The 23188-nt window shown below is 38.2% G+C and overlaps 1 protein-coding gene across 2 annotated transcripts in view; it reads left to right on the forward strand.

The window, feature by feature from the left end:
• LOC109419707 (RNA binding protein fox-1 homolog 1) overlaps positions 1 to 23188 on the forward strand; it is an 823173-nt gene that overhangs the window by 59114 nt on the left and 740871 nt on the right. The window contains exon 1 of one of the 2 annotated variants that reach the window (XM_062853914.1): positions 21830 to 22105. The exons of the other annotated variant lie outside the window; for it this stretch is intronic. Coding sequence (XP_062709898.1) covers positions 21989 to 22105 — 117 coding nt within the window. The 5' untranslated portion in view covers positions 21830 to 21988. Of the gene's footprint in view, positions 1 to 21829; positions 22106 to 23188 lie in introns of those variants that run through there. 2 annotated transcript variants of the gene reach the window in all.

The following is a 23188-nucleotide window of genomic DNA, read 5'->3' on the forward strand; positions in this document are numbered from 1 at the left end:
GGATCCTACCGAGTAAAACCTGCGATAATTTCTCTTAAACTTAGACTACTAGGGATTCTTTTAGAAATTCTTTTTTTTTACACGGGCGGTTTTTCGCAATAACTCAGTCCATTTTTAATCGATTCACATGAAAATTTGAACACAAGGAGACACGGCCAGTACTATATGTGTACAAAGAAATCAAGTCAACAGCTTTAAAAATTACAAAGTTATAGCAGATGAATTAACTTTCAGGAGGTTTTCTACGAGATTTTTTCCTGTGAAATTCTTAAAAACGAATGTTTGCTTAAATTTTTGAAAATAATCCAAGAACAATTGTTTTATTTCATTTCATGTTTTAGTTTGCATTAACGAGATTTTTAACTCTAGGATCTTGAGATCCAAGGGTTTTCTTCCCATCCAATATTGGATCCATATCCATATCCAATCCAAATGGAAGAGCTCTTATTATGTGTGTTTGCTAATAGCGGGATTCAATCTCAGATCCTCGGCGTGAACGATATATTTCTTAATCATCACCCCACTTTTCTGTGTTTTTATTATTAAAGATATAATTCTGCCATAAGATTCTGCCTTACATGTTTGTAAAATCAGCGATCCTGAACGTATTAGTGCAGAGTTGTGCTGGAACTCCTGGAGTAAATTCTAACAAACTTTCAAGATAAATTTCTTGTGGATTTCATTGAGAAATTTCCAAAGGTTTCTGAAAGCTTGTACCGTCAAGGCGCCATTCACCGTGTGCCTTCGAATATTTTTTCATTATTTTTATATTATGATTGAATGATATGACAATTTCCCTTCAATTTCACCAATACAACACTAATGTATTGTTACCATGTCAAAACGCTCATTAGAATCATTTAAAAGTATCATTTTGACACTAAAGTGTGTTTACATGAAGCGGGTTTCTGCTCGTTCACTGCATTCATAGTGAAAAAACGAAAACTGCGCTAATGTGATTTAAGCGATAAACTAAATGTAGTAACGTTTTTATTCCACCAAGAAGCAATTAAATTCACATATCAAGTATGTATTTTGCATTACCGAAGTAAGTTTAACAAGAAAGTAAGATTACTCGTACTTTTTAATTGAAACAAAAAGGCACGGTAAATGGGTACCCTAAAAATCAATGGTCTCCATTCACCGTGCCCCATATTGTCCCATATATCTAGAAAAAATCGAAAATTTGAACATTCGTTTTTCTAATAAAATCTTGCAAGTTATTACTTGAAATCAATTTAAATGAAGGAAATTCCCTTGGCTGGGTTGTTTTGATCATTTTTAAACAAAGCAGAATAAAATTTCTCATACACGGTGAATGGTGACCTACCACGGAATTAGGCGACCCTACTACCCTTTACTAATTGTACTATATCACCTAATTTTGTGAAAAATTTTCTACTTCTGTGGATATTGCTTTAATTTTAACCTATAATGGAGGCAATTAAAAGCGGCACCAACAATGTTTACAAGACTGGTGTCAAATGACAGCCCTTTTTTGCCCCGAATCCTCTTAGATCCACGGTGAATGGTACCTTGAATGTTGAAAACCCGCCTGGAAGTTTTTTTAAGAATTTCCTTTTGTATTCCTTTAGAGATAGTATCAGTCAGCTGCTGCCGATTTTTTTTTTACCAAGAGATGGCTCTACAAAACATCGTGTAGAATCAAATCAAGAATTAAAAAAAATGGTCGCCAGAAATTTTTCCAGCTATGCGTTACAGAAGACTTGACATTATTTAAAAAAAACACACACACACACATTTTGTAATTTTATGATAAAGGAAACTTTAAGAGAAAATTCTAAACTTCGATCATAAAAACTGTATTACAAACGGCGGACTTTAAGGCCAAACTGGGTGCATTTCCTTATAATTTGATTTCCTAAATTTCATTTTGAGGAAGGATCAAGGAATCTTTTGATTTGTTTCCTGATGGGAAATGTTTTTCAGTTTTACAAAAAACATTTTTTTTTGCAAAATTTTGTTAAAAATAGTTTTTGGAAAACTGAAATAAAAATTACTAAAAAACAGGGAATACCTTGATCCTCTTAATGCGTGTAGAAACCGATTTAGGAAATATTGCTCCGTTATTTCATTTGAAAAAATAAAAAAAAAAACAAAACGAAAAATAAGGAAATGAATCCAGTTTAGTTCTGAAGAAGTACCAAATAAACCGCTTAACCATAACTTTGAGTTAAAAACGACGCTGACCACGTCCATACAACCAGGGAAGAATGTTTGGTGGTCATTATCAGTTGAAACTTAAATTTGATAGTCCTCTGCATGATTTGATCAGAAGGCCGGTTCCAGAGGCAAAACCAATAAGGTATTGATGAAAAAATAATTGTGTGAGTTTCTCAAACTTCGCACCTTGCAGACTTTGTTCTCTATAGCGGAGAAAGGTAAGAATTTCGGCGATAAAAGCATCTTCCTAATCACCTCTTGTACATAATAGCTTTTTCCCAGCTGTACTCTTCAAAGTAAACAAATATTTGGAAACTTCTTGTCTCTTTTTCGAATAAAGAAATGGTCACCGTTGTTTAACAAATAGGTATTTATGGGCACCACATAAAAGCCCCACCCGTAGACTTTTTCCTGCCTCCCCAATCCTGCTGACGAAAGTTGTCAACTTCAACTTGGTCCGAAGAGGGTCATTTACCAAAATGTTGTGACAGCAAAACCCCGCACTTCTGCAAAGTGAGGTTATGTGTTTTGTGCGCTTTCGAAATCTTTTACCCATTTTTACTTCGACAGGACGAACGAAAAAAAACTCTCATTCTTGGAAATCCCTTCAAACGAATCGGGTTGATCTTTGCCAATGCCAACGGTTCAGCCCCATCAGACGACGACGCACTAACACACACCCATAATCCTTCCATTTCCATCAAAGTCCAAGTCCCTCCATATGCTCGAGCTCGACTCTGGGGGGGCTTGTGGTTTCCTTCTCTCCAAGTCATAAATTCATAAAGTCAATTGAAAGTTTTCTCCAGCGACGGACGACCGACCCCTTCCGGCATGGCCGTACACATTGTTCGGACGTTTGCTAGTTAGGTTAGGAAGTTAGGTACCAGGGCACAAAGCCACATTCCTGGCACAACATAAATGGCGGCTTTCCGGGAAAGCTACCACTACCACTAGAGCACTTACACTTGACTTTTGACTTTGATTCTTCCGGTGCCTGCTAGAAATATGAAAAGGAAATTGAGTTCGATGGTATATACAGGGCAGGGCTATTGGCAGACTTTATGCGGTGATGGTGGTTGTTCTTCTGTCTGGGAAAGGTTGGACCGACACAGGTTTTCTTCCAGTTCCAGTAGTAAAAGGGTTTTGTTCGGAAAAGCAAACTTTTGCTAGGTTGATAGGAAATTAAGTCTGAGTTTTGTGTTGGGTTAGAAAGAGGAAATGGTTGAAGTATTTATTAATAAAATAGGACAGGTTCACTGAGGTAGAGCTTGAAGAATATTGATTTTTCTTTTTATTTGTGAATTTTAACTAAAGCTTAATCATGAATCACTATAAATAAATAATTTTTTGTTACATTTTCAAGCTTTCATATTTTTCCTTTTGGCATAGAAAATTTCCTTCGAACCTACTTTTTCGAACCCTCTTTGAATGAGTGTAATCAGTTTCGTACCTTTTAATTCCGCCCTATTCTGCTTATCCTTTGACAGATACGCTTATTTCAACTATCACTTACTGACTTACTAGATAACTGACACTGAGATTACAAGTGTTAGTCGAAATACGCGTATCTGTCAAAAGATAAGCAAAATGGGGCGGAATGAAAAAGTACGAAACTGATTACACTCATTCATAGAAAATTTGCCAACGAAATTATCCTTCTCAGCTTCAAAAAGAATGGGTAATGGGTGCTTTGATAAAAACGACCCATTCAAAAAGTGTGTTCCTTTTTTTGTTTTTTTTTTATTTTTATTTTATTTTTTTTGTTTTACAATCAAAGTTTTTAGTTAAACTAACTACAAAGCACATAAACCATATTATTATATGAATTTACAATTCTTCAGAGCTTGACGGAAAGGACTGCTGAACGAATGTTTGAAAATCCTGGAAAGTCCAATGGGTCTGTCCAAATGGGTGTCTAAATCTTACTTTTGCTAAACGCTTTCACAACCACTGATGTACAACATCCTAGAACTACCGGAATTTCCTCATTAATTTTGCTGCCTTAATATTTGTAATACATCGGGGACATGTTATTCGCCGATAAAGCCGATTTTCGCATTTTAGAAAAAAAGAAAAGAAATGGGGACAATCGTACCAACCGCGTTGGTTTAGGTTGGTAGCATTTCTAAATGCAGAACCGTTGGTACCAATTGGTAGTAGCTTTGCCAATAAAAGATTAACATTCACTTCTTTGTTGTCGTTTTATGTTCTTCTGGGGTCTAGAGCCTAGGCTTGAGCGCAATTACTTGCTCTCTGAAATGAAACTAACAAAACCTGTAAACATTCCTTCGGCAATATTATTTAACCCTAGTCAGATGTTGGAGTCAACATGACCCAGACAGGCATACTGAACGTGCACACTACGCCATCGTGGTCTGAAATTTTATCAATTTGTTTTTTTTTTTTTGCTTTTATTATTGTTTTATCTGTATGAGTTTTAATCATTTTTCATATCCACTATACTTATTCTTTTATTATTATTGGCTGGTTCGTCTCTTATATTAGCGAATTTGTCACACTTATGAATGTTCAAACATCGCAGTTTTTAAAAGATTGGATCATTTAATAAATTAATTTTAATTTTTTGCTTTTCTCATTTTTATCTTTTTTGTTTTCCAAGTGAATACCTATATTAATCCTTATGTGGCCTGGGTACCCGGGTACCCAGCACCCATTTAAAATACACGGTGTAAAAAAGCAAAAAGTTTACCGGCCACATAACGGTTAATCACCTAAATCGTTAATCAAATTTACTGCAAAGCATGTAGACAATAAAATTAAATAAATTCACCATACTTTGGAGCTGAAAAAAATTTCTCAATTATTTCAAATGGCGTGTAACATATAGTGCAACTCCCCGTTTTTGTTTTGTTTATTGAAAATAGGCTCAATCGAGTTTTTAGCTTTACGAAGCCGAAATTCATTATTTTGCGGTTACCAACTAATTTGTATATACTAATGTTAGTTTAGACGGTCCACGGTAGTCAAAAGTGCTCAAGTGCATTGCAATGCGGGAGGTATTTGATAGTTTTTGAGTAGGGTTTGAGTACCATCAGTAATCTCACGCTCCCAATTTCATCATATTCGAAAACAAGCGACTACGGCACCGGCTGATTCCGTTCTTTTTGTGTTCATGCGTGCTCATTTCTAACAAAAAATACAAAAAATAAGAAACAAAATAAACAGCGCTTCAATCCTTTGCTTTTCGTAGGATGAATATTGGAGCCACATGCCTAATAAGGGAACCAATACCCTATATTGAACGTACGTCGCTCAAGTGACTACTACCAATTTGGTCGCAAACGGTAGCAGCTGAATCTACCAGTAAATTATTGTTTAAAATTATAGGGAAGTTTTATAGAAAAACGTCCGAAGGGCTCAGAAGAGGAAACATGTTGTCCGGCTTATTGAAAATATCCAGTTTTTTATACTTTGTGGAAATGGCATCTAATTCAGTCACACTTATTCAAACAAAATGTTAAAGAATGTCATCTAGATTATATGCTAACGAATAACATGACTGTCAATTTTTCTAAATGTTTTGCGGAAGGAAGCAGAACCACCATACCATCCATTTTATCCTACGTAGGTGGAGTTTTTCTACATAATTTTTGGGGGTGGCTTTGCTTATAAACTTGATGTCCACTCTTTCATTGTCGGTGTTACTTCTCCTAGGATGAGATGCAGATAGTTCTCCATTTTTCGCGGGGTCTAAAGGACTGATCTAAGAAAACTGGTAGCAAATAACTTGCCAGTGGCATGTGGGTAAATTCCCGCAGGCTCTCCGAAGAGAGTAAATTTACTTCCATTGATCATCATCGAGAAATTTTTAGATTTTCTTCAAAATAAAAATGCACCGAAATTCAGCCTTTTTAAAACGTTTTGAATAAAGTCTGTTTTTATTTGTAGTTTTAGTTATGTATAGTATAGGCTGGTGAACAAAATTGAGTACCACATACCTATGCTGCTGATTTGTAATAAATTGTCATAATCATTCCAACCATCAATCCGGAAATACGCGTTTTTCTCAAGCTCCGCTACAAAGTTTCGGATAGGAATTTAAGTATTTCTACACAATTTAACATTATACATTCTGGAAAACGTTCCAATTATCCAATTATCCTGACTGACATAGTTGTTAATCATCCAAAATATTTTCAATGAAGTATACAGGAAATTTTCAAGAAATTTCGTCACAAAAATTCCTCTTAAACCATCGGAGTTCCATTTAGGAACGGCAACCCAACAGAACACAATAATATCAAAAGGCCGCATAAAAGCTGTACAGTGTGCAAGAATTCTAAAGACTTTTCTGGATTAACTGAATGAAATATTTACAATGATGGTTATCACTGCTAATCCAATTAACAAAATAAATAAGAAAACACAGATTTTCTACCTAAAGTGAACCTGGAAGCATATCCTCATTTTTTCGTTTTTTTTTGTCAAATAACGGAGCAATATTTTCAAAGTCAGTTTTCATACACATCTAGAACAAGGTATCTCCTGGATTTTTTTTTCGCAATTTTTTTTTTAATTTTGTTTAAAAATGTTTTTCAAGAACAAAAAAACATTTTCCACCAGGAAAAAAAACGGGGTTAGCTTGATCCTTCCTTTACATACGTATGAAAACCCATTTTCAAAATATTGTACCGTTATTCAATAAAAAAAATAAAAAAAACAAAAACATGAGGAAATGCATCCAGTTTAGCCTCAAATTCTTCCAACAATATTAGGGTACGTGTACCAGTTACCGCCACACCTAGTTTTTTTCATTATTTTCACCTAAAACTTCTCAAGGATGCTTTTCAAAGTTTGTTAGTATTTATCGGATCGATTCCCAAATACAAATTTTGAAAGTAGAGTTATGTTTTTTTTTATATTTTTCGTGTCTTAATTTATTTTTCAGTAATTTTTCTCTCTTATGTATTGCGACATTTGCACCCATTTAGACTCGGCCGAAATTGATTATCATCACAGTCGAATTTCGCACACGACTTCGCAGCGGCTGGCATACCCCTTTCGTGACGAACCAACACAATTGTGCTGTTGAGCGGTAACAATTTTGCATATTTTTTCATCTGTTTAGACTTTGTTTTATATGATGTAATTTGTTCCACTAATTCAGCCATTACTTATACTTGTATGTGTGAAATAAACTTTTGTTTACGTTGCCTGTAAAATTTACCACAACAAGGTAAACAAAAAGTGGGCAAAAACGATAAAACATGAAAAAGTTTTATCTGTCGCATATTATTTCTTTCCGATTTCTCTGCGTAGTCAACGCTAGAAATCAAAAGATAAAGAGTAGTTCTTTCAAATGAGTAAAAATAATAATTACTTTTTTGGGAAATCTAAGAGTTATGGAGAGCCAAAGTTGAGCAATTTGTATGAAGATTTCACTTTTTTGCGCTCCGTCACGAAAGGGATACACAAGTTCCGTTGAGTTCATCACAGGGGCGTCGGATGCACAACAGGTAAACAAAATAGTTTTGATTAGTGTGAAATTTCGCTAAGAAATGATGATTCAATAGATTCTCAAATTATCACAGTAGTCTAATCATTAATGAGAAACCCAATATGTTATTTGACTCCAAATAAAACCATTTTCACAAACTTGATCTCTAAAATAACTATTTAGCCATAACTTTTCGCCAACAGCCGTGGTAATGTAAATAAATACTGTATCGCCAAGTATGTGAGCAAGCATTGACAAAAAATTAAAAAAAGAAGCAGGAAACGAGCTCGTCGGGTGCTTTTTCGAATCAACTTGGCATCACACGATTTTGAAAAATTGTGTAGCCGAGTGGGTCTGAATGGTTATTGGACCGAAAAGTCAACAATCCGAAAAGATGTATGCGACAGAAGGTACAGCAGAGTACTGAGCACTTTTCAACTGGTTCTTGGTTTGTTCTAACGACTGGTGGCTTAATGTATCTATGGCCTAATATCTACGTGGCTTAGTGATTATTCGACCTGAAAAATGTTGTCCTAACATTTGGACATCTGTTTAAGTTAGATTATAACAAATATTTTATTCGTTTTTTCGTTTATTTTATTCTATATTTGTCCAAACATAGAATTTGTTTCGTAGAAATTTAAAAAAAAAAAACAAAAAATCACATTGTTATCATATATTTAAAAGACATGCTGACAAAAGAACATTTTCAGCTCGAAGCACGAATGTTTCAAAACAAATTATCTATTCAAGAATGTTATTATGTAATTAGCTAGAATACACAAAAATAAAAACAAACAAAAATTTTAAGAATGTATCTCGTGTAATTCTTTTGCAATATCCCTCATCTTACGTATAAAAAGGGGAATAGAATAAATTTCTTAATGCTTTTTGTTCAAAAACAAATTGTTGGATTGACAGGGCTCCTAGAAAAATTTGGGAAACCGGGATCATTGGGGAGATGTATTTTTCGAATGAGAAGCATATAAAGTGTTTGCTATTTTAATATGATTACATACATTCAAAAGACCGAACAGAAACTAGTGTTTAAAATATCTTCAAGGAGTTTTTAGCGGACACCTTGCATATCCTTGACTGAAAATGCCGATGAATTCTAAAACAAAATCCTAATATTAGTTAAGACATACATACATAAGCATACGGCATACATATAGACTTGAATATACCTTTCGGGGCGGAGCGCAATAAGCGAAATCTCCTTACAAATGGCTCAAATTTGACTCTCAAGCACTATTAGATTTCCCAACAAAACAACAATTATTGTTCCTCATGTGGAAGAACGGCTTAGGGACAAAACGTCGAATGCCAAAACGTCGAATGCCAAAAGGTCGAATGCCAAAATGTCGAAAGGACAATACGTCGAAAACGAGTAATCTAAGCAAATAGTGAGTTCTTTATTCTTTTAAAGGATACTCATTCTTTCACTTATATCTGCCAACTAGTTCAGAGGGAAGCCTTCCTGAGGCTCCCTGAAACAATACCTCAGGGTCGGCATGTTCCTTGACCAGTTCTTCGTGGATTCGCACTGTCGTATATAAAAAACTCACATCACGTCACGTTGAGTGTAAAATTATTTATTCCCGAACTTTCCCGGCTTTTCTTCTCTTACTTCTTTGAGGCCCCTTCTACTGGCACCTAGTGTTGTATTTGAACTAAACGCGAGCCAAAAAGGAACTGAGCTTGGATGTGTCATCAAATATTATGTGCGTCCTGACCAAGGTGCTGCCCTAGGACTTTGTGACGCATCCAGGCTTGGAAAGCGTCAGCGTCAACATGAGTCGTCACGCGATTTTTACAGAAGTGCCTCTCTCAATGTTATCGAATCGGGAGACGATGACCAAGAGAGTCTGACAATATTCGCTCATTTTTCGATCATGACGGAGCGTGACATGGTTGTAAACAAGGCAACTACTAGCACAACGATGGACTTTGTTATTGTTAGAATCTTTTTAATCATGTATTTATGTCCACTCTATCTATTAATTCCAACGACTAGCCCAAATTTGCTTGGACCATGTGAAAATTTTAATTTCAAAACAATATGGATGTTTTCGTCATGACGCTTGATTATTGCGAAATGACATGACGAAGTGCGCGAGTGCTCATTTCATTTTGTGACGATGAAAAGGCCTACTTGTTCATCGTCATAAGATGGTCACGACCAATAACAGAACTGGACGGATCTGCATACATGCGTTATTGCGCGAATATATGCGCCACAATGAAATGGGACATTTTGGCATCGGGCATTAAGATTCTGCACCGAAATCCGGATTTTCCGGTAATCCACGGTGACCGAACTGGTTCCCCCTCTCAATCTCTTTCTGAATCGAATCAACCCAAGATTGTTAGAATTTGTGAAAAAATGGCAGACACATGACCATTTAAGTTTACCAGGTACCAGGGTGCCATGTTTTTGCGGGTGCAGTTCTTGATCAAATTTTGAACTGAACAATGTTCAAATATGTTTGATCGCAGCGTGCCGTTTTTGAACTTCAACGCAAATTGATCGCGTTCAAATGCAACACTGCGAGTGGCACACTGTTACAAATTTTCAGCATTACGTCACAGCTTCCTTCAGGCAGAGAAGAGAAGGGCATCTTAGAACAAATCGACCACACGAAAACTGATAAATTTTAGACGTGGAAAATCGACTCGATTTATTTTGTTTTTGTTCATTTTGTGTCCATCGTGTCTAAACGTCAAAACAACTGCATGGCTCAAAATATGTTGATTTATTTCAGGTATAACAAAAATTAATGAATAAATGACGTCATATCGATGATTGATTCTCTTCTTTTTTGATGATTTCAGGCGTTCGATTTGAATAAGTCGTATGTTTGGTGTGATTCCTATTCGACCTATTCAAATCGAACGCCAGATTTGTTCCATTGAGAGCATATCAATTATATCAATTGGGTTTTTAAATTTTGTAAAATGTAGTGATTTTTTGATTCTATACAAAAGAGCACCTTTTTCTGAGCCACTATGATTTTTTTCAGATTTTTAGAACTTCATTTGGGTACCTAAAATCAATTTCAAAGAGATTTTTTGAAATCACCTTTTGACAGCTGGGCAACTGCTTGACAGCTGCGCCCAGTACAAAATGCGACGAGGGGTGATTCGACAAATCGCCCCCATACAAACTTCAAATTGGTTTTTAAATAGGTTCCCGGGCACCAAAAATCATGAAAATTTGGATTTCGGCTCAGTTTGAAATGCAGATTCAGAATATGCGATAATCTCAACACCGTTTAAGAAGCCAATTGTTTTTCGACCACTATGGCAATAATATGGTAGACGTATCAACGATGTTTTTGCAATTGCAAGCTGTTTAAAAGCATAATAATGGTGTTTACCAATTTTTCCTAATTGTCATACACATATCCCCACCATTTTCGTAACGCGTACTCTATTTACAATTTCAATGAATAAGCAACGTTGACCGTGTCCCCGGAATACATTCTAGTTGAACACAATCTTTTTGCGAATCAATTTTTGAATTGGTTTACCTGCCTTCAAAATACTTTGCTCTATCGTGTCAACACGGTTGAAATTTTCCTTGTAAAAAGTGTGATTTCAACCGCTAGGTGTCGCGACCAACAGCATGAAATTTTAATAAATTTCTGACTCGGGAGATGACCTTCTCTTCTCTGATGGTAGCCTCTACCTATCGTCTGCCGAATCTCTGGCACCTTTAGGGTGGCGATGGCGATCATCGGGTGCATTGCTCCTTCAAGGGCATCTGGTTTGGTTTACGGCACGACTTGCCGGTACTTTCCATCCCAACGTAAGGGTTGGGAGGGAATGTCTTCCTCATTCAGAACAAGAGTTCTACTTGAAATAGCGGGGTTTTGACTAGCTGTCCTTCTCCGCAATTCATTCGGTATTCACAGAATATGGTACTAGTACAACAATGCTAAGTATCCTCGCAATAATCTCTACTCAGCTAGTGGTTTCAACTTAAGCATTATAGAGTGCAAAATGAGTCACTGACCTTCAGCGTTCGGGCAGTGACCCCAGATAACGAGACAATGTTCGTGTGTCTCCGTTAATCAGTTCGTCATCCTGCCATCTTGGTGGATCAACCGTATTACCACCCCTCTCAGGCTACCAACAGGATCGATTTAAATTCACTCAAAATTTCAAAAAAAAAATCCACGCTGAACTGTGAAGACATACACACTTTTCGACGTTTTGTCCTTTCGACGTTTTGTCCCTTCGACGTTTTGTCCTTTCGACGTTTTGGCATTCGACGTTTTGTCACCAATTCGGAAGAACTACTCTTTATCTTTCGATAAATATCTAACTTTGACTACCAAGATAAATCGGAAATATAAAATATGCGACAGATAAAACTTTTTCCATGTTTTACGGTTTTTGTCGACTTTTTGTTTAACTTGTTGTGGAAAAACTCATAGGCAACGTAAACAAATCTGCTTGTACACACACTAGTAAAAGTAAGGCTGAATTATTGAAACAGTTTACATCACATAAAATAAAGATTTAACATATGAAAAAAAATATGCAAAACTATTATCGCTTAACAGCACAATTGGGATATAAATATGTATTGAAAGTTAGTAGCCAAATAACCGTCAATAAATGATGCAATGTTAAAAAGGCAAAAGAAAAAGATGCATGTTAAAAATAGACCGAATTTACAAAAAAATAATCAGATATAACAGCTCAAAGTTGGATGATTTTGCCATTTACTACAATATTTCTAACTTCATGTAGAATAGCTCGATCTTTCCCAAATTTGGATCATTGATAGACAACTACTAGATGAAATTACAGTGAAAATTTGAAAATTGTTTATGCATTTTTCGAAAAATGACAACTATTTGGTAATTTTTCTATTTTCAAAAGTAAAAATTTTGCCTGTCCCGATCCACAATTTTTGGTGGATTTCCTAGAGAATATGTTCTTTTTTCTGGGGAAAGTTTTCCTGCAAATTCTGTTGGAAATCTGCCAAATTTCTGCCAGATTTAATCATACAACCTCGACCTAATTCTTGAGGCACACCTCAAATTTTCAAGAGCACAAATCTGAAGAACCAAATATCGTACAGCGCTGAAAAATTGATCGTTTGGTCACACGCTGGTGGTGATCAATCGATCAACATTTCAACGTAAACCGACGTTCGGTTCTTCAAATTTGTGCTCTTAAAAATTCGAGGAGTGGCTTCGTCATATTTTCACCTGAGAGAATCGCTGTATTGCACAGTTTGAAAGAAATACAAAGACAATTTTCAAACTCAGAGAAATTTTGTTTTGTCCTATGCGTTGATATCCTATCTCAGAACATGTTGCAAATCAATCAACAAAATGAAAAAAATCGTTTAAAATACTCAATAAAAATTGTGAAAAGAAAGGTGTGTCCTATTGGAAAACGTGATTTCGAAAAATGCCAAATTATTAACTTTATTTCGTCCCAATGATTGATTGTTCATTTGCTAATTGAATTGTGGAAAATTGTGATACACGCTCATAACTTTCGATCCGCTCTGACGAAATCCATTAATCCAATAAGCTTCCGCCCTTCCGCCGTTGCTGCCTTCTGGTACCATTTTCATCATTGGCACGATGAAATAAGACCAAAATTGGAAAATCTGCTAAAGTCCTAATCTGATTTATAATATTTCCGGCGTTCATCGTCCTTCCTACCACACACACACACCAGCCAGACCGACCAGCCACAGCCAGCAATCCTATCAAATTGGGACCGGGGGAAATCCTGATAACAGCAGGAGGAGGATCGAAAACGAAACAGTTAATAGACATGAAGTGCGGATGCGGATGTGGGGATGTGGGGATGCGGTAGCACTGACGAAGTCAAAATGAAAAATCACCAGATAAATTGATGATGTTTCCTTTCCTCCTGCGTCGCCGCCTTCGGGCAATTCTTCCTAGAACTAGCTGTGATGGGAAAAAAGTATGTCCAATCGTCTACCGATCGGTGTGAAATTGATACGTTCAATTTCAGGTCACTCCGTCTCGGGGCGGGGCGGCATAGTTCGTCAATCTTGGTGTGATAGAGAAAAATCAGAAAGTTAAGTGAGATGGAGATGGAATGGGGCAAAATAAAGTCAAATCAATATAATTCTGCCTTTTGGGCTTTCGAGTGTTTTTTTTTTCGGTGTTATCAGCAGGAGTCATTATGCTCTGGTGATTGTTGTCGCAGGACTAGCTTACACAAAAGATTACAAGAGTAAAAACATCAACCCCCGAATTTAAAATTTCTTCCAGAAAATGATCACATGTACAACATGGCGACCGTTACTTAATAGTCGAATCTTATAATCTAAGTTTTATATTGGTTTTAGATACTTTTTGTCGTCCTGCATTGTCTTCAAAATTATTCTGAAACCTGCTTTTCATAGAAATGTAAAAAATGTTTCATCAAATGGAAAAGAAATAAGAAAATAAAATCATTTAGCCTATAATTCTATAAGATACAAAGTTCTTTAAAAGTTACTAAATCAGAAAAAAAAACACTCAAATTTTACGCCTGTACATCTACAATGATAACAAATAACACATGGTCCCGTCGGTCGGCCACTTGCCTGGAGAAATACTTATGGAAAAAGACTATTATTTTTCGATGCGGAGAGCCCTCAGGCGTCCGAATGGGGATCGAAAACGTTATGACCCATCATTACGTATACCAGTGCTGAGTGCGGAAAGCGTAGTGAAGTGATCCTTGAACCCAAAATGAAAGCATTCATTAGTGCTGTGGGTGGCGGCCAGAAAGTTGATTCTGGCCTGTTTGATTGTGTGTTTTGCTTTGTTGTTCGTGGGGGAGGTGTTGAGTTGATAGTGGATTTATTTTTTCGCTTGAGTGGAACCCCTGTAATACCCAAATCAAGTTGCAGAAAAAAAATATATAACGTCGGTTTGATCATCAAAAATAGCGAAAATCTCTCTCAAATTTGGTAACAAGCGAACCGAAACTATAATTCCTTAAAAACAAAACGTACATCCAATTGTCACGGTCGCCATGTAGTGTTAGAGTATTCCCGTCTTAAATATTCAGAGTTTTGTTTTGAGTTTTGATGGTTTCCTCAGTTTCGGTTTTTTCGCTTGAGTGGAATCTACCCGAATCATTTTGTAGAAAAATATATTACGTCGATTTGATAATCAAAAATAGCGAAAATCCTACACAAATTCGGAAACAAAAGGTCCGAAACCATAATTCCTCGAAAAAAAAACAAAATGTTTGGTACATACACTTGTCACGGTCGCCATGTAATGTTGAAATATTCCCTTTTTAAACCTTGGGAGTTTTGTATAATTAAGTTTTGATGGTTTCCTCAGATTCTGTTAAAAACAGGACAGAGACACCTTTCTTGCAGCAGGGGATTGCATGTTGTATTCTCCCCAAGTAACACACTTGTCACCGAAAAGTCACGGCGGCGCAGGTTTTTGTTGCGCAGAAGTCATCGTGACTTATTTCTAACAAATAAACACTTACTTGCTAGAAGTAAGTCACAGTGACTTTTGCGCAACATAAACCTGCGCCGCCGTGACTCTTCGGTGACAAGTGTGTTACTTGGGTCATGTTACAGTTTTAATAATTTCGTCTCTCAATGGAAATCTCAATGAAAATCTTCTTTGATTTAAATTTACTTTTGCAACCCTTATTTTCATGTTCTGCTTTGATCCTCACACAATCACTGTGCGCATTCTTCCAGAAATAACTTCTCGAGCAGTCCCAATCGGCTCCCCACTCTATGATATTCTTTCTTTGATAGAATCGTTTCTAGTTACTCGATTGGCGAGGGAACCAAGAAAAATAAACACGACGAAAGTCCTCCCTGCCAGTCGCTTTAAATCTCGAAATTCTATCAATATGTTTCCTTCAAATGTCTGTGTCCGTCCTTTGTGAACAAATGGCACACAGTTCTTCCGTCGTAGTCGTCGTCGTTGCCCCATACGTCAGAATGCCAGGAACAAGTCCGGGTGTAAGTCATATGGTGTGGCGGTGGTGGTTCTATGAATTATTGATGAACAGCACTTTTCGCTTTCCCCACCAAGTGTTGCTAGGTATAGGATGTGGTTGGCTAGAGGAGGCGACAAGTATGCCATCTACAGAAGCAAGTAGGAACACCACAAACAAAGATGAAAACCGACTCAGGTTAATTTACTACGGAATCCAAACAAAAAAGGCCGCCGGGATGAAAGTAGGTGTTTAGTCAACCAGAGACTGATTTACGCTGTTTACACTTACGTGGAGAAGATGTTGAAAAAAAGGACGGGATTGAAAGCTTTATGTTTGTTTACAGCAGTACAACCGTTCTATGGATACTGCTTGTAAACCTTTTTGTCTTTAAAAGGTTCAAGGGTACCTACCAAGCCCGTGCACAAGAGAGGCGTTTTGGGGATTAAACTCCTCCTATTGCCGATGTTACATACACTAGGCGCCCCTACGTCCTTTGTCAAAATTAGAAAAAAAAAACCTCTCTCTTGTAGCCTTTTCTATGGGCCTGGTGTGGTACCTACCATTTGTTGGCTACAAAGTAACTTTACTCCGGTTTCCTCGAATGTGTAAGGTTCTCAGTGTCGTAACGAAGGATGATTTCAGAAACACATCCGATCGGTACAATCCCGAATAGATTTTTACAATTCGTGGTATCGTGCATACTATAAGCTTTCTATTCACTGAATGATAATCATACAAGTAATGATTGCCCAATGATCAGATGATGTAAACTATAAAAATAGGATTTTTGAATATTGTTCATATATCATAGAACAAATGATAATGACACACCCAATGATAAATATACAATTTTGAATGGTTCGATTTGCCCAAATTTACTGGTTTTGGGTAAACAGCTTGGGTTAAACGGATGCAGAGGAGTTGCATAACAATGGACTACCTGCTTTGCACGCAGCCACAGTTGATCAGCAGGAGTAAATAAATTTAATTTTCTATGGCGAAATGCATCTAAACTTGAATTACTTGAAATACAAAGCTTTTCCCGAAAAAATATTTGGTAGGCTTAATAGTGGTCACCATTGTGCACAACCACTACCAAATATTTTTTCGAATAATGTGTTCCACTTTGAAGAATTTGCCTTTAGATGGCATTCGCCATACAATATTTTTGCGATTTACTTTTAGCGATTTTTCGCGCATAGAAGCTGGCGCCACATTGGTCGATGCGGAGAGTAGGAAAACAGCCGATGTAGTTAATTCATTAGTGTATGCTATGCGCATGGTAGTGGTCATGGAAACCGCACAACGGGCTGCAATTCGATCACTCCGCAGCATATTTTGTCGCCCCTGTGTATCGTCTGCTAACTAGTAACTAACTCTTTGTACTGCAATAATGCATTCCTGATTGTTTGCAGGTCATCACCTAAGTATAACTCACCTTTCATGAAACAACAAAGTAGTGTGGCGACCCGCATTGAGGCCCAAGACAAAAGTACCATCGTATCGTTCTCTGCATACTTCAACTTTTAAACTTTACAAAACTACCTTCTAAACACTCGCGAGCACATTGTCGATGTGGTCCAACAAGTAAAACACCTCACGAGAAAATAAAACGGAGTCACCATCAGCCCAGCAGCAGCCAACAGTTCAATTCCCAACTGTGTAACAAAAAATTCCAGCAGCACCAAAATAAACACAACAGATGACGTCACGAGCTTTGACAGAAGATGGATCTGCAGCAGGGGTGTATCATTTTTTAAGTCGGTAAAGCAGAGCTGTGAAATATTTCAGTTTTTGTTTTCATTATTCAGTGTATCATAAAATCAATGATAAAGTGATTATAACGTGTATAATTTGATGAAATTTTTGTTCGTGAAAATTGCCGTTTTTTAATGGTAACGATACTTAACAACCCATTCGGTCTATCATTCAAACTCTGGATATGATTCTTGGTATCATTAATATCATTCACATAATCATCAGTTTATGATCCATTTTCTGATTCCACGAATAATCAGAAAATGATTTACTGTATCACAGTCGTATGATATCGTTTTATTCGGGATATTGGTTACTAGAATGTCGTTCATCTGTATTCCTTCCAACACGTGAACCTTTCTTGACTCGGCTCAATCATATAGCACTACAATCACAGTATGTGCCTCGATCTGGACTCGTTCCATCGTCTCGTTTCAGGCCGGAGCAACCCAAGAAACAGAACTAGCTGAACAACAGTTTCTTAAGCTAAAGTTTGCTTAAGAGTGGTTTGTTCCACTCTTGTACAGCAAAAATGTTTGTTGGGTAACTTTCGTTAGGTTTTGCGTGTTCGTCACGTTTCAACGCTATTTTCAATACACACATAAACAAATCACAATGTTTATTACTATTCTAACTGCATCCACCACACTCAGGTCTTCTTCAACCGTGTGCATCCAGTGCGTTCGCTGCCGCCCACGAAGTCGCCTACATCTACCTTGTTCCCTGCTGAACATTGGTTTTGCTATTACAATAAGGTAAAAACAAAGCTTGTTTTTCTCAGAGATGGCACCACCACATTTGAAGTAAAATCATTTTTCTTGTATGGACAAATCGCTGGGTTGCACTTGTTCCGCATCGCAGCGATTTGTACCCTGGGGCAAAAAGTGGCAAATTAGAAACAAAATCATTATCCCTATGCGTTTCTTCTGGATTCATTGCAGTAATCGAGAATTTATTGCATCACCATACAAATTTCAAGCTGTTTGCTTCATTTTTCCTGACTGGCATTTTCACCCGTGTTGCGCATGATGTTTCGAGTGGGTAGCTGCCAGGCAGCGCCGCTGTATATGTGAAAAACACATGGCACACTGTTATCACGTTTACCGCATTTATCAGAAAAGCACCTCTACCGGTACTCTAGCATAAACGCAGCTGATTGCTTCCCATTCAAATTTCATTTGATTTGCGCGATCGTTCCACCAGATGCGCTAGTGTTCGATCGCTTTGGCGTTTGCCAGTGAACACGTTGCTGAATGATGCAAACGAAAATTACAGGCAATTTGTGTAGTAGTATGCGTGTCAGCAAAACGTCAAATCGAAATCCATCATAGTGGTTTCGCAGCGCGGCGTCACGAACACTAATGCAAATCTACTGGTTGAAAATATGCCCATTTGATTTTGCCGGGAACAGCTGATTTTTGTTTACTATTTTCAACCAGTAACTCAGGTAGTGTTCGTGTAATGCAACGTGTACGTACACGCAACACCACTAAAAGCAGAAACCACTATGGCCGACAGTGTCGCGTGCGGTTCTACCAACAGGTGGCAGTGTGCTCATGAAAATGACAAAAGTTTTTGATGAATTTCCTCTAAGAGTTACGTTTGTTGGTCTATGATTTGTTCTTAAACATAAAAGCTCGACTTGACTGTAAATATCACAATCTTTCCAATGTTTTAAAATCCGTAATAAGTTTGACATTGCTCTCTGGAAACATAATCACGACACGACGACAACAGCACTTCTAAGCGGTAGAATCGAGTTTTTGGGAGCGAATATTCGACGACTAGAAAGTAAATATGTACAAGAGAACGCTCAAAATCGACGAAATAAAAAAATCATTGTGCAAACCTAAAACCAAGGGGAATGACATATCCTTTTCTAACCGGAAAATTCCGAGGAAAATTCGCACTTATCCGCTCCTAATCGTCACTAACCGCTGTTAACCGAGCAGCAGTTAGACGCGGTAAACAAAGATTAGCAACGGATAATGCGGATTTTTTCGGCTAGCAAGAAGGAAGTGTCATGGTGTTATTCCCCCCAGATTAATATTAATGCTAAGTAGTGCTAGCCCTCGTTGCTTATGATCTCTTAGAGCAACATTAACGGCGGCTACTATTCGAGCAACCCACGCAGCGCTACCATTTTGACTTAACCACCCTTTTCCACACCGGTAGCAATCAAATTAGTCACCCTGATTCGTATCGGGAGGGCTGTCATATTCCCATAGCATTTTTAGCAGCGCAACTGTCCCGCTACTATATTTGGTCACCCACCCATAGCGCTACTATTTTGCGAGCGCATCCAGCAGCGACCGGTAAAGTTTGCTGCAATGATGGAGGGCTGCCAAACGGGGTATAGAAGCGCACCGTTAAAGGTGCTCTTAGTGTTTTTTTCCTGAACAGAACTGTAGTTAGCTTCTACGAATGATTTTCTCATATGTCGCTCATATACTTTGTTCTATATATATTTTAGCTAATACATAGAATCTGCTACTAGCATAGGAGGTGAATAAGGTAGTACGTTTGACTTAGTAGCAAGTAGGTATTCTATTTTTATTATTATTATTATTTATTAAAGAGGTTTTAACTTGAGTCATTCGCCTCTGGTAGGTATTCTATGAATTTGTCCATGAATTTGCAAAACCCTAAATGAATTATACTGCAGCTAGATCCTAACCTCACACGGCTTTCTGGGGTTCGTATGAGAAGCATCGGTAGGGTAATGAGAGCTAATTTGTAAGTAGAATTCTATAATGTTAGTTGGAATTTATGGTAATAAATCTATGTTTCAGTTGAGTCTCTCTCACACCACACGAAAGGACTACATAAAGTTTCTCAACAATCTGTTTTCCAATTATTTTGGGAAAGGGAAAATGTCCTGCGAAGGCTTAGGATATCAAATCAAGCACATTATTTTCTGAAAAACTATTATTCTTTTATGAAATGAAGCATCCGCATCAAAATAACATCGAATAGCTCAGAGTTACTGAATAAGGCACCCCTGTCATGAACTCAACCGAACTTGTGTTTGCCAGCCGCTGCGAAGTCGTGTGCGAAATTCGACTGTGATGATAATGAATTTCTGCCGAGTCTAAATGGGTGCAAATGTCGCAATATAATATATTTTGTAATCTCACGCTCCCATATTCATCCTATTCGAAAACAAGTGTTTACGGCACCGATTGATTCCGTTCATATTGTTTTCATGGGTGCTCAACAAAAAATACAAAAATAAGAAACAAAACAAACAGCGCTTCAATCCTTTGTTTTTTGTAGGATGAAAATGGGAGCCACATGCTTAAGAAGGGAACCAATACCCTATGCTATAGCTGTTTAAAAAAAAACAGCCATTTTGATGCATGCAATCAAAAGTTATATAGGGTTTTGTACCATTTGGGCAGATGTACCTATTTTGGGCACTTGCCTCTATAAGTATATAAATTTCAAACGGATTCATTTGAATGTTTGTATAGAGTTAGGCACGTACAGTATCTAACTCTATACAAAAACTTAAATCAATCGGTTTGAAATTGACTTAGTTATAACGACAAGTGCCCAAAATAGGTACACCTGCCCAAATGGTACAAGACCCTACTATTTTTCGCGGTGCAATTTTGGTCGGGACACCCTTTACGTCACATTTATAAGCAGAATTCTTTTAGCGTGTTGCACAAGTTGGACACACCTCGCGGTGAGTAGCGTAAACTCACCATCATCGAACGAGAATAAGCTCGTCGTGCAACATATTTCCCCTCCGCGCAACACCACCACAGCAGCATCCACAACATAAATTTATGACCTCTCGTTCCCTCCCATTCTAGCAGGCTGTACCCGGCTTGTTGTCTCATTTCGCTTTCGCCGACGACGCAACAGCTGTGACATCGCAGTGTGAGCTTTCTCACCCCTCGTCGAGTCGAGCATGAAGCCGCCTGTTATCCCCGCGCGTCGTCGTCGTCGTCATCGCAATGAAAGTTTTGTTTCCATCAATGAACAGTAGTTGGAGTGGTCAATCGTCGTCGTCGCGTCCGCGTTTCTCCACCCTCGCGCGAGTGTTTTTCCCCTAACCGGTGTGTTTGCATGTCCCCTCGCGGCGGTCGCGGTCGCGGTCGTAGCCTGATTCATCCGCCAAATGGACATTCGGTTCCGTTTCGTGTCCGTGGAATGAATGGAAGCTGAAGGCAATTTTTAAATGGAAAAGCACCGTTATTCGGCGTCGCGTTCGGACGGATTTTTGCATGCCTCCGCCCCCGTCGCGGCCCAGTTTCTAGTGATAACCGTTGGATTGAATGACCGTTGGTCAACCGATTCGGCACACGAGCGTGGGGTCGAGCTTGGCCCACTGGAAGCACCCGGCCTATTTGCCTCTCGGCTGGTGCGTGGTGCAGTTGTTCCTGTTGTCCTCCGGTGGTGCTGCTGAGAAATTCCGGCGTTCAGTTGTGCGGTGCGTGATAACAGTTTAACCAAAGAAAAATCTAGTGTTAGTTTTGATATTGTGAAAGAGTGCGAAAAGCTACATAATTTTAAGTGTTGATCACAATTTTTGTTATTAAGTTTTAAAAAGTTAGATAATAGTCCAGTTAAGCCAAAGCGAATTAAGGTAGAAGCAGTAAAGAAATTGTGAAGATGTCGCTACCTCCGTTGTCGCCGTACCGGCAGAGCAATCACAACGATTTCTTCCGGAACTACGCCGTCAACCTGGAACTGAACCTGGAATGGTTCGAGCTGGATCAGGAGATATGGGTATGTTTGAGTTTGATTTCTATCATTTTCATTAGGAAACATTGTAACATATGATTGCTACCTTATCAATTTCTCAAATTGTGGATTAGCATACTTCGAATCCATAGCCTCTTGGCCATTTTATAACTTTTGTTATCCATACATGGATAGGAAACATTGCACTCGTTAAATAAAAGCCACTGCGCCATGTTTTTACCCTTCTTACACCCATAAGAAGGGTATAAATATCGCTCGAAAAACCGACTTTCTATCCGAGGCCCGCAGGGCCGAGTCTCATATACCAATGAACTCAGCTCGACGAACTGAGCAAATGTCTGTATGTATGTGTTTTTTTTTTTTTTTTTTTTTTTTTTTTTTTTTTTTTTTTTTTTTTTTTTTTTTTTTTATTCTAGGAGTCCAAAAATCTTCTAAAGACGCTGTGTGGGATTCGAATGTGCGCCTACCCACTAAAAACACTCTCCTAGTTCACCTCCACCTTAAATTCCCCTCCGGTACCACCATGCAGTATTTCTTCGGAGGGGAGGCGTTATGTGCCTTGTGCACCATCACCAATTCGTTATTCTAGTCTTCGTACTGAGCCGTTTGGCTCACGTGTAATTTGTTATTCTATTTTGATTAAACAGTCGCCATTTAGCGACCTTCTACTGTGTTAGCCACATTTACCATGCCACATGCCGAGCCATTTAGCTCCAGTTAGTAATGTGTTAGTACTAATTTGTTCGCCATTTAGCGATTGATTACGGTTACTAACACTCCTCATGCAGTTCTCTACTCCGCTGATAAAACAGGTCTTCTGGAAGCGACCATGTAGCCTTTAGCACTCTCACGTACTACTCGGATAGTCCTCGGCGGTGAATCTATCCTACTCCGACGAAGAGTTCCCCGACAGTGGAAGATCTTCCGAAACCGAACTTCCCGGGTAGGTGCCGAGGTCGGTTCTGCGATTCCGGTTGAGGTCGGCTTCCGGTTCACAGGCGCCCCGACGACCAAGCTCCGGTGCTTTTTACGCGGACCTACTCGATCTAGTCCCCGGCGGTGGACCTAGCCTACTCCGACGGAGACAACCCCGGCAGTGGAAGTTCT

The sequence above is a fragment of the Aedes albopictus genome, chromosome 2 (genome assembly GCF_035046485.1).
Source record: "Aedes albopictus strain Foshan chromosome 2, AalbF5, whole genome shotgun sequence".
NCBI lineage: Eukaryota > Metazoa > Arthropoda > Insecta > Diptera > Culicidae > Aedes > Aedes albopictus.